The 15,945-nt window shown below is 57.3% G+C and overlaps 5 protein-coding genes and 1 pseudogene across 6 annotated transcripts; 2 read left to right on the top strand and 4 right to left on the bottom strand.

The window, feature by feature from the left end:
* Positions 1-471: 471 nt before the first annotated feature.
* Positions 472-831, bottom strand: LOC308469162 (toxin Res-like; the record flags this gene model as incomplete). The annotated part of the gene is made up of 1 exon (XM_081024506.1): positions 472-831. The coding sequence occupies one exon, from the start codon at positions 829-831 to the stop codon at positions 472-474; it is 360 nt and encodes a 119-aa protein (XP_080880632.1).
* A 141-nt stretch (positions 832-972) lies between these two features.
* Positions 973-1,428, bottom strand: LOC308469161 (antitoxin Xre-like; the record flags this gene model as incomplete). The annotated part of the gene is made up of 1 exon (XM_081024505.1): positions 973-1,428. The coding sequence occupies one exon, from the start codon at positions 1,426-1,428 to the stop codon at positions 973-975; it is 456 nt and encodes a 151-aa protein (XP_080880631.1).
* Positions 1,429-6,332: 4,904 nt separating this feature from the next.
* Positions 6,333-7,082, bottom strand: LOC308469160 (single-stranded DNA-binding protein pseudogene; annotated as a pseudogene). The gene has a single exon. The product of its transcript is annotated as a single-stranded DNA-binding protein pseudogene (transcript).
* Positions 7,083-11,242: 4,160 nt separating this feature from the next.
* On the bottom strand, positions 11,243-12,252 carry LOC308469159 (insertion element IS407 uncharacterized 31.7 kDa protein-like; the record flags this gene model as incomplete). The annotated part of the gene is made up of 2 exons (XM_081024504.1): positions 11,243-12,043; positions 12,136-12,252. 2 exons carry the CDS (start codon positions 12,250-12,252, stop codon positions 11,243-11,245), a joined length of 918 nt encoding a protein of 305 aa, XP_080880630.1.
* Positions 12,253-12,456: 204 nt separating this feature from the next.
* LOC308469158 (HTH-type transcriptional repressor DasR-like) lies at positions 12,457-13,200 on the top strand (the record flags this gene model as incomplete). Its single annotated transcript, XM_081024503.1, has 1 exon — positions 12,457-13,200. One exon carries the CDS (start codon positions 12,457-12,459, stop codon positions 13,198-13,200), a length of 744 nt encoding a protein of 247 aa, XP_080880629.1.
* Positions 13,201-13,278: 78 nt separating this feature from the next.
* LOC308469157 (putative membrane transporter protein YunE) lies at positions 13,279-14,530 on the top strand (the record flags this gene model as incomplete). Its single annotated transcript, XM_081024502.1, has 3 exons — positions 13,279-14,038; positions 14,194-14,375; positions 14,462-14,530. 3 exons carry the CDS (start codon positions 13,279-13,281, stop codon positions 14,528-14,530), a joined length of 1,011 nt encoding a protein of 336 aa, XP_080880628.1.
* Between the last annotated feature and the right edge of the window lie 1,415 nt (positions 14,531-15,945).

The following is a 15,945-nucleotide window of genomic DNA, read 5'->3' as shown; positions in this document are numbered from 1 at the left end:
TGGTATTCGAGCACGAGGTCATGGCTTGCCGGGAAACGGATGCGCGCATTCACGCGCTGCTGGGGAAGACGGGTGAGCCTCTCCCCTACTCTACAGATAAGGCGACCGCCAAAGCTCTAGCCAAGGAGGTTGGGCTCGAGGTCATTCCCATGCACGAACCCAACCACTCGCACTTCTTCGCTGCCCGGGGCATCTTGCCAGAAGAGCCGCCGATAGGCTATTTGGGTTTTCTCGAGGTCGAGCCGGAGGAAACATCGGACGATCTCCTTTTGCAGCATGGCTGGCGCAGCCTCTCAGAAGCCGAGACCTTCCCGTTGGCTGTTTGCCGTTCGGTGTTGCTTCAGCAAGGTGCTATTGGGCCAAGTGGCTGGGTGATGACGTCAGAAGTTGCCAGTGCCTAACGCGGCGCTGGTGAGCCCACTAGCTGTACGTCCAGGTTAGACCTTTAAGCACCTTTACGGACCCCCAGCCTCAGCGTCTTTGGGTAAACCGTGGATCCCAATCCAGAACGCCAAGCTCACCAACCTCGATCTCAGTTGCGAAATCAGGGTGGTGCGGGTTCACAAGGTAATTCAGATACGCCTGCTCAAAACGCAGGGCTTTTGGCACGACAACACTGGGTACCGCCAGGACAGGGGTCTCTTGGCGTGCGACCCATTCATCCCCTATGCTTTGCGTCTCGAACGTCTCGGGACGGGCATTCCAGTCCGTTGGTAAAACGTCCTGATCGAGCACGGCTATTTGCGTCTCATCAAAGCGTAAGCGCTGATAGACGTGGGCCTGGCTGGCGAACGCCTCCGCGTCGTCGATATGCACGAGCACCTCGAGCATGGCTAGGCTGAGGTTTCCCACTGGCATACACGACGTACTGCCCTGGACTGTTCCAGCGACCGCCGTAAAGGTAAGCCCCTATGCCTGAGAGGGTGCTGTCCTGGTAGCGTGCGTCGCTGATCCGGAACGCGCTGACCGTCCTCAGGAGATAACCCCGTACGCCATCCGTCCGAGTAACGCCAGCACGTAAGCGGCGCCCTCGGCAGTGCGCCCGAATGCCAGCGGGGCCTTGCCTCCGAGGGCAACCTTCGGATGCGCCAGCCAACGCCTTGCAGCGGTCTTATCTTCAAAATAGGCTTCTGCCGTCTCGGCCACCTTGGCCAAACGGTAGAGACGTTCCGACTCTTCTGAGGATAAAGGTCTCCTCCGCTTTTTCCGGTCATGATAGGTGCTGCTCTTGATGCCCGTCAGCTCGAGCAGTTCGGTTAAGCTCAAATCAAGGTATCTTGCCAGTCGTTCCGCACTCTCTGGCTTGAGGCCATTGGTCAGGGCTTCGACAAGTTGAACTTCATTTCTGGCCTCAATCTCGAGAGCCTGCGTGCCCGGCAAACCTTTTCGCGGGCGGGTGGGGGTGAAGGTAGGGGCGTTAAGCGTCATTTTAGGATGCACTCCTATTCCGTAACAACTCTACTCCATTATTGGAGTCGCCGAGTGGGAGGGATGACGGGTGTCTGGGGAAAAACCGGAGGCGACTTCAGCAACGAGCCTGCCCACACGGACTGGGACCAGGGTGGGGGTTGCTCACTCAATGCGCGTCCAACATCATCATGCCTGGCTATCGCCTCCCCAGTCCGTTCTTGCGCCACGCGAAACCAGATCTATCAGTCAAGCAAAAACTTCATCGAACCTCATCCCCAAGCCAAGCTGGTTCCACGCGACCGTTCTTCCCGCCTCGGCCTTGACGGTCACCCACCGTTCTCCCTTGGCTTTTCGCCGGTACTGAATGACGCGCACGCGCTCTCCCGGTAGGGGTTCGAGCGTGAGTTGCAAGATGGTGCCACTGTCCAGCGTGCGCTCTACGACCCGCTGGGGGCTAAAGAGATTGTCCTGAAAGGTGACGCGCGCTTTCATGGGCCAGTCTAGACCCTTAAATTACGTGCATTTTGGCGCGTATCACGAGTGCGCGGGTCAGTAGCAATGAGGGCACGCAAGAACAAACGGCGGGCGTCCCCCAGGCTGATGAATCCTGAACCTTCAGGATCATTGAGCACCTCGAAGAACGTGCCGAGGGCATACTCGACTTCTGCGGCGGTCGGGGGCACGTCGGCAGGATCGACGAAGCGCACAGTCGCGTGTTTTCCTCGCTCACGCCCGACGTACTCGAGCACCCCTTTCCCTACGAGTCGCTCAACGCTTGCCAGGAGCACGTCCATGCCTAACTCGATATCCGGTTCGAACGTCTCGAGCCACGCTGCGTCACCCAGGGAGTCCGGGACCTTGCGGAGTTGCTCGAGGACGAAAGTGTCTTCGGCGTCAGGATCGATGCCGCGTCGGAAGCGGACGTCCTCGGGATTGCCGCCCTTAGCGAGGTACTGTTCAGCCCTGTCTGGGCTGGTGTCGTATTCGACGGTTCTGATGTCGAGGCGGCTAGGGTAGTGGCGGGCTTCTGCTACTGCGTCCAGACCACGGTACTCGACGAGGCCGGGTGCGTCGGGAACAGGATTGGGCAAGCTGCTGGTCACAACATCCTCCGGAAGTGGCGGCTTAGGGGATGATGCCAGGGTCTTTCGGGCTCTGAGAGCGCGTCGAATCCAGCGTCGGTGAGACGGTAATACGTATATGTGCTGCCCTCGGGCAGCCTGCGGTTTGCAGACGCAATCAGGTTATCTTTGCGCAGACGGCGCAGGGATGGGTAGAGGCTCCCAATACAGGGGCGGATGCGCTCGTGCGTGCAGATCGAGATGCTTCATACAAGCTGCAATGCGCCCATGAGTCCCTCCACAGCGAGGCGCTCGAGGATCAAGCGTTTGAGCAACAGGTGTTTTGTTTGGTGTGGTTCGGAGGTATGGGTTAGGAAAAGCTTGCCGGGATGGTAAAGTTCGGCTGTTCCTTTGTCTGTGAGAGTAAAGAAGCCGCCTGGGTCATCACCGTGTTCAGGTAGCCTGCCCTCGACGTAACCCGAGTGCAGGAGCCACTCGAGCGTTGCGATAAGGCTTAGGGTCTGCTCGGCGACCATCCAGCGCCTTACCTCGAGCTGTTTCTCCAGCTCCCAATACGTGGGTGGCTGGGCCGTGTTATCGAGCAGTAGAAGGATGACGTAATTCAGTCGCAGAGGTTGGCTAAGGTCTTGGGTCATGCCGTCTCCTTGAACCAAGCCTAGTGCGGCATAAAAATTTTGGGCAGAACACGTGCTGGCAAGTCTTTCCAGCAGAAAAGCGCGTAGCTTTTAGCATCAGGATGGAAGGAGTTGAGTATGCTTTGTGCTTTAGAGAACGGCATGTTGCTCGGTAGCACCGTCATGTTGGGTTTGGCTGTAGGCTTCTTCGTTGAAGAAGTCGCTACCCGCCTGGGTTATTCCCCAACAAACTATCTGGCGAAGTGGCGAGCGGCGCGGCAACTTGAACGTTTAGGCAGTGTGAGCGCCTAGACACCAGCAAAGACAGGGGTAGACCCCCTGTCTTCTTGTCTGCATATGGGCATCACACTAAGCCCGACGTTAGTTCGTCATGCGCTGTGGCAGCTGCAGGTGCATTTCGAGCGCTTTGAGCCTCGAATAGGGTTCCTGCAGCTTTCTACGTTTAACTTCTGCTTCCACCTCGCGCCACTTGTCAATGTAGAGCTGCGAGGCTTTCGCATGTCCTTGCTGCAAGGCAGTTTCACTCATCTGTTTGAGGCTCTCAAAGGCGAACAGCAGCGCGATATTGGTGAGGGTGGTGACGTCGCGCAGTTCGAGGGTGGCGTCACTCACCAGTTACCTCCACGACAGTCGCGGTACTGGGGTTGGGGTGGGCGAGACCGTTCACAATGAGGGTGGGTGTTCCCTGAATTCCGGCGTCCCGCACAAGTTGCTCATTATGCTCGAGGGTTTGCACGTGCTTCTGCTGCGCGACGCACTCGGTCAGGGTGCTCTGGTCGAGGTCGAGGGTTGCCGCAGCACTCAAGACGCTTTCGGCTGTGATCTGCTCGAGCTTGTATAGCTCGCTCTTGTACGGCCAGAAGGCTTGTGGGTTCTGCTCGAAGGCGCACAGTGCGGCGTTGCCAGCGACGTCACCGCCTTCCTGACGGGCGATGAGCACGTACGTGAGTTGACTTTCGCCTGAGCGGGCTTGCTGCTCAAGGCGTTTGCCTTTGGCGCTGTCGAAGTCTCGGCAGTGGGGGCACGCAAGGTCGGCCACGAGAATGACTTTTGGGCTAGTGCTTCCGAGGGTGGGCGCGGGTGTGTCGATCTCGGTAACGGCGTAGGGCTTGCCTCTGGTGAGGTTAGCGTAGGTGAAGTACGCGCCGGAGAGCAGGATGAGGCCGAGGCCAGTGAGTTGAACGAGACGGCGTGAATTCATGGATATAGCGTATGCGAGCTTTGAATTGTTGCCGAAAAGACTTAGGTGTCCGGTCCTGTCACGTCAGGGGTGGGAGAAAACGGGTGCTTTGACAAAAGAGAAGGTGTACCCCTTGGGCGTTGCTGGGCTAAATCGAGCTAGAAAGCGAACTCTACACCGCTGATGACCCGTAACCGAAAGCCACTGTCAAGCCGGAACACCGGCTGAAGCTCAGCGAACGGTGCGACGTGGCCGCTGACAAAGCGCGACCCCGCGATCAGGTAACCACCCTGTTCTTCTTCGCCTTCACCGTAGAAGATTTGGTGTCCGCCAGCGCCAAAGTAACCCTGAACGGTTCCGGCGTAGAAGGTGTAGACCACGTCAGCTTGCAGGGACACTTCTCCCATGCTGGGGTTCGTTTCGATACCGACTCTCACCTGGTAGGGGCCTTCGGCGTAGCCGAGTTGTGCTCCCAGGATGAGCATGCTGGGCTGGGGCGTGACGTAGGACGCTTCGAAGCCGATGCAGGGGATGATGGAGAAGCGTTGGGCGTGGGCGCTCGCGAACAGACTCAGTAGGGCGATGAACAGGATGCGTTTCATGGTGACCTCCAGAAAAGGGCCGAGGGAAAGAAGAAGGATGACCGCCAGTTATTCCGGGGGTCTTGCTGGCAAGCCCGAGTGACGCACGAACGCGCCGTAGACATTCACGATCCGCGCACCCACCGACTCAGCGTAGCGAACGCAATTTCCGGTACCGCCGGACTTGCCGGACCACAGCGCCAGCACCAAATCCGCCGAATCGACCATGTACTCGTTGCGGCGCTGCATCGAAGCCGGGGAAAAGCTGCCCTCGCACACGATCACGACCTCAGTCGCCCCCCGCCGGAGCCGCCAGAACCGCGCTTGTTGGTCGGCACTCCAGCAGCCCTCCTGACCCTCGAAGGGAATGGCGGCAACGAGTGGAATGCCCTCACGAATGGCAGCGTCTGCCAGGGCCATGTCCCACCCCAAAGCCATGCCGCTGATCACCCGCTCGGGCTTATAGCGACGCAGGGCTGCCACCGCCAGATCGATAAGCCGTTCGTCGAGCCGAGCCAGCAAGCCCGAGTCACGGTAGATGCCTTTACCGACTGTGAGCAAGTCTGCGGGTCTATGTCCTGTTCCAGCTAGAACCATAACCACCTCCTTGCTCACTCCAGTGCGCCCCCGCCTTTTTGGGGGCGCGTACCCTTTTAGGTTGCGTGGTCCCGAGCTCGAGCTACCTCGTTAAGCAGCTTCACGATGACGTCGCTGTGGCACCCTTGCGGAGCACAGAAACACTCGAGTTCGATCTCGCCTTTGCTGGCAGCCAGCCAGAGAGTGTTGAGCGCCCTGCAGATAGCTTCATCCCGCTCGGTGATCTTCTCGCGCAGGTAAGCCTCATAGTGCTTTAAGGTCTCGCCCCGCTCATATTGCCCGTAAGGCTTGATCTTAAAGGGGTTGGCGAGTTCGTGCAGGGGTGTGCAACCCTTGCCCGTGCCGCTACTCCCTCTGCCGACACTGAAGCGGTTGACGTCCCGACGCAGCGCTCCCCTTTTCACCACCGTAATCTTTTCCATACCTCTGGGCTGCACGCCTCGGGTGCGCTCCTTTTACGGACGGTAGGGCTCGAGGTTCCGGACGAAGCTACTTCCGGGGGTATAGCAGTCGGTGGTCTCGACGCGCCAGCCGGTGGCTCGAGCCTCCCTCATGAACAAGGGGGCATCCTGGTCCTCCTCGAGGAAGACGCGTTCGCCTTGCTCGTACGAGAAGGGGGTGATCTGTTCGGCAATCCCGAGCGCCATGAGGTCAGGTTTCTCGACCTCTAGCCAGCCATGTCCGGGGTCGTTGTGGAAGTTCAAAGTCTTGTGCATGGTGTCTCCCATAAAAAATAGCGCGGGAGCCGAAGCTCCCGCGCGTCTTATTGGGTTCTGTTGGGTTGAACCTGACCGTTGGGTCAGGGGGTGCTGGTGCGGGGCCAACCGGCCCCGCCTTGGGATAATTTCTAGAAGGGTAGATCGGCTTCAGGCGCGATCTTTTCGTCCTGAACGGGCGGCGGGGCTGCTGGCCGGTCGGCCCTGGCAGCGACGCGGTAGAGGCGGGTGGCTTCGACCTTGGTGCCGTACTGCCGGTTGCCGTCCTTGTCGTCCCACGACTCGTTCACGAGCCGCCCGGTGACGATGACACCTTCCCCCTTGGCGGCTTCGGCGTTCGCTTCAGCAAGCGCGCGCCACGCTTCAATACGGTGGAAGCCCACGCGCTCGTCCTTACCGACACGTTCGTTCACAGCGATGTTGAAAGCAGCAACAGCCGCGCCAGTCGGCAGATAGCGCAGTTCGGCGTCCTTAGTGAGGTTCCCGCCGAGCGTCACTTCGTTAACGCCCTCGACCAGTACCGGCTGGCCTTTGGTGTCATTCTCGATGGTGAAGTGCTCGGGATTGAGCGTGTTGATGGTTTCGATAACCACCTCGACGCTGGAGCGTTTGCCGTTTTCACTGTCCCACGAGCGGTAATCCGACCGCCCTTCAACGTGCACCACGTCACCGACGCTGATACTCTCCGAGAGCGACTCGGCGAACTTTCCGAACGCCTTGACGCGCTGGTAGAAGCTCAGGTGCTTGGTTTCACCCCCGTCGGTTTCGACCGGGGTGCGCCCTGCGAGGGTAAGCTCGAGGATGCCCATACCTCCGGTGGTGTAACGGAGTTCGCTGGTGGCTACTGCGCCGACAAATGTTGCTTCGTTGATACCTTTCATGCTGTGCCTCCTAAGGCTGAATGCTAGGGAACCCTTTGCTCCCTATAGCTCTTTTCTGCGTCCTCCGGACGCGTTACTTTTGTCGCTCGAGTTACCCCGATCCGGGCTTACTCGTTGTAGGGAGCGAACAGGATGTTTTGCTCTTCGGGTGTGTAGCCGCTGATGAGAAACTCACGCTGGACGGGCGAGAGGTGCGGCATGACGCTCTGGATCAGGGCACCCGAGCGCCACGCTTCGTACGCGCCTTGGGTGATGGGCAGTTCGAGCTGATTGACCTGCCCGTTCATGGGTGAGACTTTCGCGACGATCATCCAGTACCTCCAGACGTAGAATGTCCCCCGTAGACACGGCCTGCTACAAGGGACCCTTCCCGACTGCTCGGTACTCACCCGAGCGCCTTTTTTCGCTCAGGCGTAACGGTAGCAGAAGCCGTCGGCTTCTTTCGGGGCGAGCAGGTGCGGCAGGTCCACCACCAGCTTGCTCTTCCCTTCCGAGATGACGGGTTTGAGGGTGAGGTGCCAGCCCGCAGCTTCAGCCGCTTCGAGGTACGCGGGCATCTCGTCGAATTAGCTCAGGTAGAGCGTGTCACCGTCCTTATAGGCGTACGCCATGCTGAAGGCGTCCAGATCAAGCTCCTCAATGTCGCTTTTGGGAGTCTCCAGCCAGCAACTGTCGCCATCGACGTAGACGATTCGTTCCTTAGTCATGATCGCCTCCGGTAGTAGAATGTTCCCCGAAGCACGGCCTCTTCGAGGAACACCTTCAGACTGCGCGCCCCCCAAGGGCGTGCTCTTTTTTATCTGGCGAGCGGACCAAACCGAGCCACCCGCTCCTGTGGGGTCATGCCCGACACCAGAAACTGCACCTCGTCGGCATTCAGGTTAGGCATCGCCACCAGGATCGCTTCGCCCTCTTTGTGCCAACGCTCGAGCTGCTCTCGAGTTACCCGCAAGTCCATGTGGTTGAGGGTGCCGCTGTAGAGGCTCTTTACGCTGACAATCATGCTCATCACGCTCCCTTTGAGGGAGCGGCTGCACGAGTAGCGTGCGCTCGTTAAGCCTTAATGCGTTTCTGAGCGCGTGTTTGAGCCGTGTTGGACGGTGCCTAGTTTTTGTAAAGTGCGGTGGTTACCCGCAAAAGTGCGGACTTTACCCTTTTGAGGTCGCGTGCCGGACCGACCGCAGGGAGGTCATCGAGGCACGCGTCCGTGTAAACGCTGAGGGACGCTCGCGCCACTACTCGGGGTTACTCGCTTGTGCTTTCTGCCCTTTGGTGGCTTTGCGAACATCCCTGTGGGTTTAGTGGGAGAGTTCCCGGCGGAGCTTGTCGCGAGCGCGGCGAGTACGCTTATCGCGCATAACGCGGGTGTGTCGCCGAGGGCGATGCCCTGCGGGGATGCGGACGCGGCTGGCTTTGCCCATACTGGCCTCCTTGGCTTGGGCCTGCGCGCCCTGAGCGCGCGTTCGTTCTACTTGCCCCTTGGGGCCACGCGTAGACTCAGCTCCGCCGGGTTGCCAGCAGCACCCGCTTGATGAGCGCCGGGATCTCCGAGGCTGAAGTTGCCGAATAGACGCGGCCAAAGATCCGCTCGAACTGCTCAGGGCTGGTGTTCTCCCCTACCAGAATGGGAATCAGCGTCCCGGCCATGCGCCGGGCTGCGTGACGGCAGAGGCTCGCGTATAAATATGTCCATCCCCGCCAATAAAACAACAGCCTTAGTAGGCCTTAACGGTTCGGGAAAGTCAACTGTGGTGAAGCTTCTCACTCGAATGTACAAACCGACCGAAGGCAAAATCTTATGGGACGGTCATGATATAGAGTCTCTTGACTTGGAAGCGTACAAAAAGAACCTTAGCGCAGTTTTTCAAGATTTTCAGCAATATGACCTTAGCCTTTTGAGAACATAGCAGTAGGGGACATTGATAATCCTGAAGCTGAAACGATGATACCCTTTGCTTTGCAAGTTTCTGAACTCGATGAAATGATAAGCGAGTTGCCAGACGGAACCAATACGCTACTCAGTCGCCGTTTTGATGACTACGAAAATACCGGCGTCGATCTATCAGGAGGTCAATGGCAGAGAATCGCTATAGCCCGCGCCGCTATGCGTAACGCTTCACTTGTAATTTTGGACGAGCCTACTTACGCACTAGACGCAGATACAGAGGCTCGCCTTCTCGTAAACGTCGAAAGGAGTTTCAAACATTCGACGTCACTCCTGATCTCTCATCGTTTCAATACAATTTGCAATGCGTACTCAATTATTGTACTAAATCACGGCGAAATTGTTGAAGTAGGCACCCACAGTGAACTCATGACTCTACAGGATGAATATTCACACCTATATTTGAAACAGCTAGAAGGTTACTCGTTCGATCACTTACAGGAGGATGACCGAACTCAAGATTCAAACTACTAATTGGCCTTTCCCATAACCCATCAACGACATACAAGCTATACTTAATTAGGTCAACTCCAGCTTCATCATATACTGTTTCTATGGTCACGTCTCTTAACGCTATCCTCAATAGACCGAGCAGCGCAGGACGCGGCGCAGTCTTTACTTTTGGCCTCCGAATTATCTCAACCGGCCTGGCCTTTGTGACCAGCCTAGTTTTGACACATCTCCTCGGGGCAAGAGGATATGGCACATATACAACAGCGCTTGAGTGGCTCACGTTTTTAACCGTTCCGACCTCCCTCGGAATGGACAGGTTTATGGTTCGGGAGATTGCGGTGTTTCGGGCGCAGGGCAAATGGGACAAGCTTTACGGCTTTTTACGGTGGGGCAATCTCGCCGTCTTGACCTTTTCATTCGTCGTTGTCGGAGCCGGGGCGCTCATCGTGACGTATGTCGTCCGAGACCGGGACGCGCTGCGCCTGAGTTTGTATTTCGTTCTCGCTGCGCTACCGCTGATGTCTCTGACAACGTTACGGCAGGCTGCCATGCGCGGTTTCGACCACATCGTCGGCGGACAGTGGCCTGAACTTGTTTTACGGCCCCTACTCATCATCGGCTTGAGCGTGTCGGCGTGGTTTATACTCCCTCGGTTTTCAGTACAGTTTTCTGCGCCGTGGGCCATTGCTGCGCTCTGCACCGCGACGCTGGTCGCCTTTTGGGTCGGCGCGTATTTGCTCGCCCGCGTTTTACGGAACGCTCCGGTAGTCGCGCCAAGTTATAAGACCTCCTGGCTCAAAACGGCGCTCCCGTTTATGCTTATCAGTGGGATGTATGTGCTGAACGCCCGTACCGGCATCCTAATGCTTACTACACTTGGCACACCGACTGAGGTAAGTCTTTATCAAGTTGCCTCACGCGGAGCCGACTTTATTGCGATGGTTCTGCTTGCTGTAAATACGGCTTTTGCGCCGCTCTTGGCAAGGCTTTACGCCGAAGGGAAGAAGCGACAGCTTGAGTCAGTCGTCGCCCGCAGCACCGTCACCATCACGCTCGTTTCGCTGCCTATCGCCTTGGGCTTCATCTTTCTCGGCAACATTTTCCTCGGCCTCTATCCTTCAGATTTTTCTGCGGCCCGCGCTACCCTAACGATTCTCAGCATCGGACAGCTTATCAACGCCGCAACCGGGACCGTCGCCATGCTGCTGAATATGACTGGACACGAACGCGACACAGGGCTGGTCGTCGGCATCAGTGCAGTTGTTAACATTGCCCTCAATCTGCTGCTCATTCCGAGGTTGGGGCTCGAGGGTGCAGCCATTGCTACGGCTCTGGGAACGCTCGCGTGGAACACCCTGCTGTCGTATTTCGTGTACAAACGGCTTGGGTTTTACTCAGTGTTGGGCATTTATACATTTAAGAAGCGCAGGTAAGATGCCCTTAGGCTATAATCTGTAGTGAGGTATGACTACACCCAAGGGGCTCCGTCAAGTTATTTTGCATGAGGCAAAATCAAGTTACAGCAGGCCGAGAAGTCATTGCTCTTGTAAAGCTTTTGGGGGATAGAAAGCGACAACTCGTTCCACAAAGCGAAGCCTCGCGCCAAGTTGTAACGTCGTAAACGAACAGGGATGCTAGGCTCAGGACTCATTAATCGGTATAACTTGCTATGGACTCACCTTACTTGCTGAGTGAGTCGCAGCTGGAGCAGATCAAACCGTACTTTCCACGTTCACATGGGATAGCACGAGTGGATGATCGGCTAGTGGTGAGCGGAATCATCTATGTTCTGCGCAATGGAAAGATGCGCCACCGGCTTATGGTCCATAGAAGACGCTCTATAACAGTCAACCCTCCAGTTTTCGATTTTCTCCCGAGCATCGTCGAGCGATAAAAACCAGTGGATGTTGAGACATTCATCTCTGAATGAGCCATTGAACGATTCGATGAAGGGATTGTCGGTAGGGCGACCAGGCCGGGAGAAGTCCATGGCCACCCGATGCTCGCACGCCCAACGGTCTAGGGTTTTGCTGATGAACTCGCTACCGTTATCCGTCTGGAGGCGTTTGGGGATGCCACGAGAAGCTGCCAGCTGGCGCATTAAAGCAACGACCTGCTCTCCTTTGATGTGTTGGTCGGCGTGGATGGTTAGGCACTCTCTGGTGAACTGATCCATCACGCTCAAGGCACGAAAGCGCCTGCCGTTAAATAGGGCGTCGGAGACGAAAGCAAACGTCCAGCAGTCATTTGCCAGTGTTAGCTCAGGCCGAGCGCTGCGGTGACTTGCCATGCGTCTTCTTTTGGGTCGCTTAGCTCGGAGGTTGAGTCCAGCCAGACAGTAAATGCGGTACACGCGCTTGCTGTTGACGCGCCATCCCTCCCGTTGCAAGAGGATATGTATGCGCCGGTAGCCGTAACGGATCCGGACGGCAGCGATCTCTTCCATGCGCTTGCGGATGGGTGCGTCGAGCAGAGGACGCTTGGCTCGGTAGCGAATGCCCGAGCGGTGTGCCCCAAGCACCTTGACCGCTCGACGTTCGCTTATTCGCCAGCTGTCTTGCAGCTTCAGCACGAGTTCCCGTTTTGCCGCTGGCTTCAGAGCTTTTTTCCCAGCACGTCCTGAAGCATGGCTTTATCGAGACTCAAGTCGGCTACCAGCTGTTTGAGTTTGCGGTTCTCCTCTTCGAGTTGCCTGAGTCGTCGCAGCTCAGAGACACCAAGACCGGAGAACTTTTTCTTCCAAGTGTAGAAGGTAGGCTCCGACACGCCCATTTTCCGGCAGATCTCAGAACCGTCACGCCTGACTCTGCCTGTTTGAGGGCGAACGCAATCTGCTCCTCAGTAAACTTCGACCTTTTCATACGAGCCTCCTGATAGCTCTAGATTAGGTCGTTTCCTCTCGCTTAGCTTGGACTCGTTTCTTGGAAGCAGGTCATCATTATTGACATAGTGACATCATGATGTCACTATGTCAATATGAACAGCGACCACGAATCCAGTCCTCTTTATGCGAGGATCGAAGCGGCTCTGGCTTCTGACATTTCGGCCGAGGTGCTCTCTCCCGGGAGCCAGCTCCCGCCGGAAGATCGCTTAATCGAGCGGTTCAGCGTCAGCCGCACAACAGTGCGCAAAGCGATTGAAAACCTTGTGGCACGCGGCTTGGTCGAAATCCGGCGCGGCAAAGGCACCTTCGTCGCACAGCCGAAGGTTACCCAGGAATTGACCGAGCTGACCGGCTTCGTCGAGGAGATGCAGGCACTTGGCCGCACCCCGACCGCCCGGCTGCTGGATAAGCAGGTGGTACCTGCCGATGCAGGCGTTGCCCGGCAGCTCGGCGTGCCATCCGGCAACCTCGTCATGCGGATTCAGCGTGTCCGGCTGGCCGATAGCATCGCCATGTCCTTCGATGAAACCTACCTGCCGCGCGAGATCGGGGAGAAGATTGTCATGCACGATCTGGACGCCGAGCCGATCTTCTCGCTGCTCGAAGGCAAATACGACTTGCCGCTCACCGAGGCGGAGTATCGGCTCGAAGCCGTAACTGCCACGCCGGATGTAGCGCAGGCCCTCGCCGTCGATCCCGGCAGCGCGGTTTTCCTGATCGAGCGCACGTCCTACACCGAGGGGCAGCGGCCCATCGACTACGAAAAGCTCCACTATCGCGGTGACCTAATCAGCTTCGTCACTCGCTTGGCCCGGCGTCCGCGCGACCGTTCGTAACGCGGAGGCAGAGCAATGGAAATCTTATGGCTATTCGTGGCCGCTTTCATCGCAAGTGCCCTCGGTGGCGTGCTAGGGATGGCCAGCGGCATCTTCATCGTGCCGATCCTCACTCTGCTTTTCGGCATGGACATCCATGTCGCGATTGGCGCGAGCATCGTTTCGGTGATCGCCTGCTCGTGCGGCAGTGCGGCCCCGTTCCTGAAAGGTCGCCTGACCAATATCCGGCTTGCAATTGTCCTCGAGATAGCCACCACGCTCGGCGCGCTGACCGGCGTGTTTCTCATCGGCACCGTCTCGACGTCGGTTCTGTATGGTCTGTTTGCGACCATCCTAGCGCTTTCGGCAAAGCAGATGCTGGCGCAGCGGCGCGAAGTGATTGACGCGAGCGCCCCGAACGTGAAGAGTTGGGCCACGGTCCTACGCCTGCACTCCAGCTTTCCCGATTACGTGTCGGGGCAGGAGGTGCCCTATCAGGTCGGCCGTGTCCCGCTCGGCATGGTGCTGATGTACGGCGCGGGCCTGATCTCTGCACTGCTGGGTATCGGCTCTGGCGTCCTGAAAATTCCGGCGATGGACACCGCCTTGCGACTTCCCATCAAAGTTTCATCTGCTACGTCGAACTTCATGATCGGGGTGACGGCGGCCGCCAGCGCGGGTGCCTACTTCGTGCGGGGGGATATCGATATTGGCATTGCCGGCCCCATCGCACTTGGCTCGGTCGTCGGTGCGCTCGTCGGTGCACGCCTGTTGATGAGGCTTCCGGCTGATAAGTTACGCATCTTCTTCGTGATCGTCCTCGTCCTGGTAGCGATTCAGATGCTCCTGAGCGCCTTCGGTATCCATGTTCTCGGAGAGTCCATATGAAACCTACAGCAGATAATTTTGTGCGGCGGGACCAGATCATTGCCGGGCTGCTCTGGTACGGAACGTGGTCCGCCTCTGCCCTGATTGCTGCGGGCGTACTCTTAACGGCTGTCGAGCCGTTTCCAGCTTCGCTCGCTCTCCAGCTGAGCGGGCATGACCTGGTGAAAGCCGGCGTTGCGGTGTTCATCCTCCTGCCGGTTGCCCGGGTGGCGCTGATGCTGACCATCTTCCTGCGCGAGCGCGATTACCTCTACACTATTATTGCGGCTCTGGTTCTGGCAATCATCGCAGCCGGCGTCATCATTGAGGTATGAATGGCGCTGAGACGTGATGAGTTCTACGACTTGGGCGATTCAGCGCGCTTATCCCTGCACACTTCGCTTGTAAATCTCAGGCGATCCATATAAAGGCGTCGATTCTAGAAGCTCACGTGGCCTCCACGTTGATTGTCCCAGCCCGCTAGTCCACACTATGCACTTTAGTGCTCCGTTTCTCAAAGACGGTATACAAAAACACGCTTGTGGCAGCGCGGTACGAATGAGAACACCAATGGCTTATTGCGCCAGTACTTCCCCAAAGGCACTGACCTCAGCAAGCACAGCCGTGACAACCTCGAAGCTGTCGCTCACACCCTCAATACCCGACCCCGCAAGACGCTTGCTTGGAAGACCCCTGCAGAAGCGTTTGATAATCAGCTATCATTGATTCAGAAACGTGTTGCATCGACCGATTGAATCCGCCTTGACTTCCCCGATCCGACTGGTGGATGAGTCCAGGCGCAGGTTTTCGTTTAGTGACGGCACTGCGCAGCGCTTGCACCACGAGATTGGTCTTTATGTTGCCGTCCATGGCGTAGCCGACGATGCGCTTCGAGAAGCCGTCGATGACACCTGCCAGATAAAGCCAGCCTTCAGCTGTGGGGATATAGGTGATATCAACGTGCCAGAGCTGATCGATAGCCGTGATCTCGCAGCCGTCTTGAAAGAGCAGGTTGCGGGTCTCAGTCACTCCGGGTCGCGCACGCTTAGAACGGTACTTGGGCGTGTTCAAGGCATAGAGCCCGTCACGCCGCATGAGCCGTTTGACGCGGCCTAGTGAGCAGGGCACTTCTTGCTTGTTGAGTTCAGCGTGAACCCGAGGACTGCCATACCTGCCCTTATGGTTGGTGAACACCGTTTTGATCTGCTCTAGCAGCGCGAGATTAGCTTTTTCGCGTTCACTTGGTGATTGCCGCCGCTGGCGAGCGTGGTAGTAACTATTTCTCGGCACCGCCAACACTTCACAAAGGACGCTGACCGGAAACTCGTTTTTGTGGGCGTCAACGAAAGCGCATTTTAGGTCGAGTGCCTGGCAAAATAAATGGCGGCCTTTTTTGTCAGCGAAGCGCCGAGGTTTTGCCGTCCAATCGCCTACTCCATTTCAAGCCGCTTCACCTCACCTTGCAAGCGCCTCAATTCGGCTTCCTCAGCGGTTGGCTGCGCACGCTGATGACCTGGTAGCAAGCGACCTTCGCGGTATTGCCTCCGACCGAAGGAAGTGCCCGTGGCACGCCAATTCGTGGGGTTGGCTTTTGGGATCCCAAGACTATTATCTGCCCCCGAGACGGTGTAACCTTTCTCCTCTATAAGCTTCACTGCATCAATCTCAAACTCCATCGGGTATTGCCTGACAACTCGTTTACTTTCGGACATGAGCTTCTCCTTGGCAAGATTCTAGACCCTGCTGGTTTTGTCCAAGGAGTTAGACCAGGACCAGTCCCACATTGAGTAATTTCATCAGCTTCCTTGTGTTTGGCCCGCTTCTTGGCCTATCCTCGAAGCGGGTGAGAATGCCTCGCCTAACATCAAGCCTCCAGCTCGGGGGGCTACCCGAGTTGGG

This window comes from Podarcis pityusensis, assembly GCF_964106645.2.
Source record: "Podarcis pityusensis genome assembly, contig: HAP1_SCAFFOLD_197, whole genome shotgun sequence".
NCBI lineage: Eukaryota > Metazoa > Chordata > Lepidosauria > Squamata > Lacertidae > Podarcis > Podarcis pityusensis.
The sequence above is the reverse complement of the archived record's forward strand: the minus strand, read 5'-3'. Positions and strand labels throughout refer to the sequence as shown.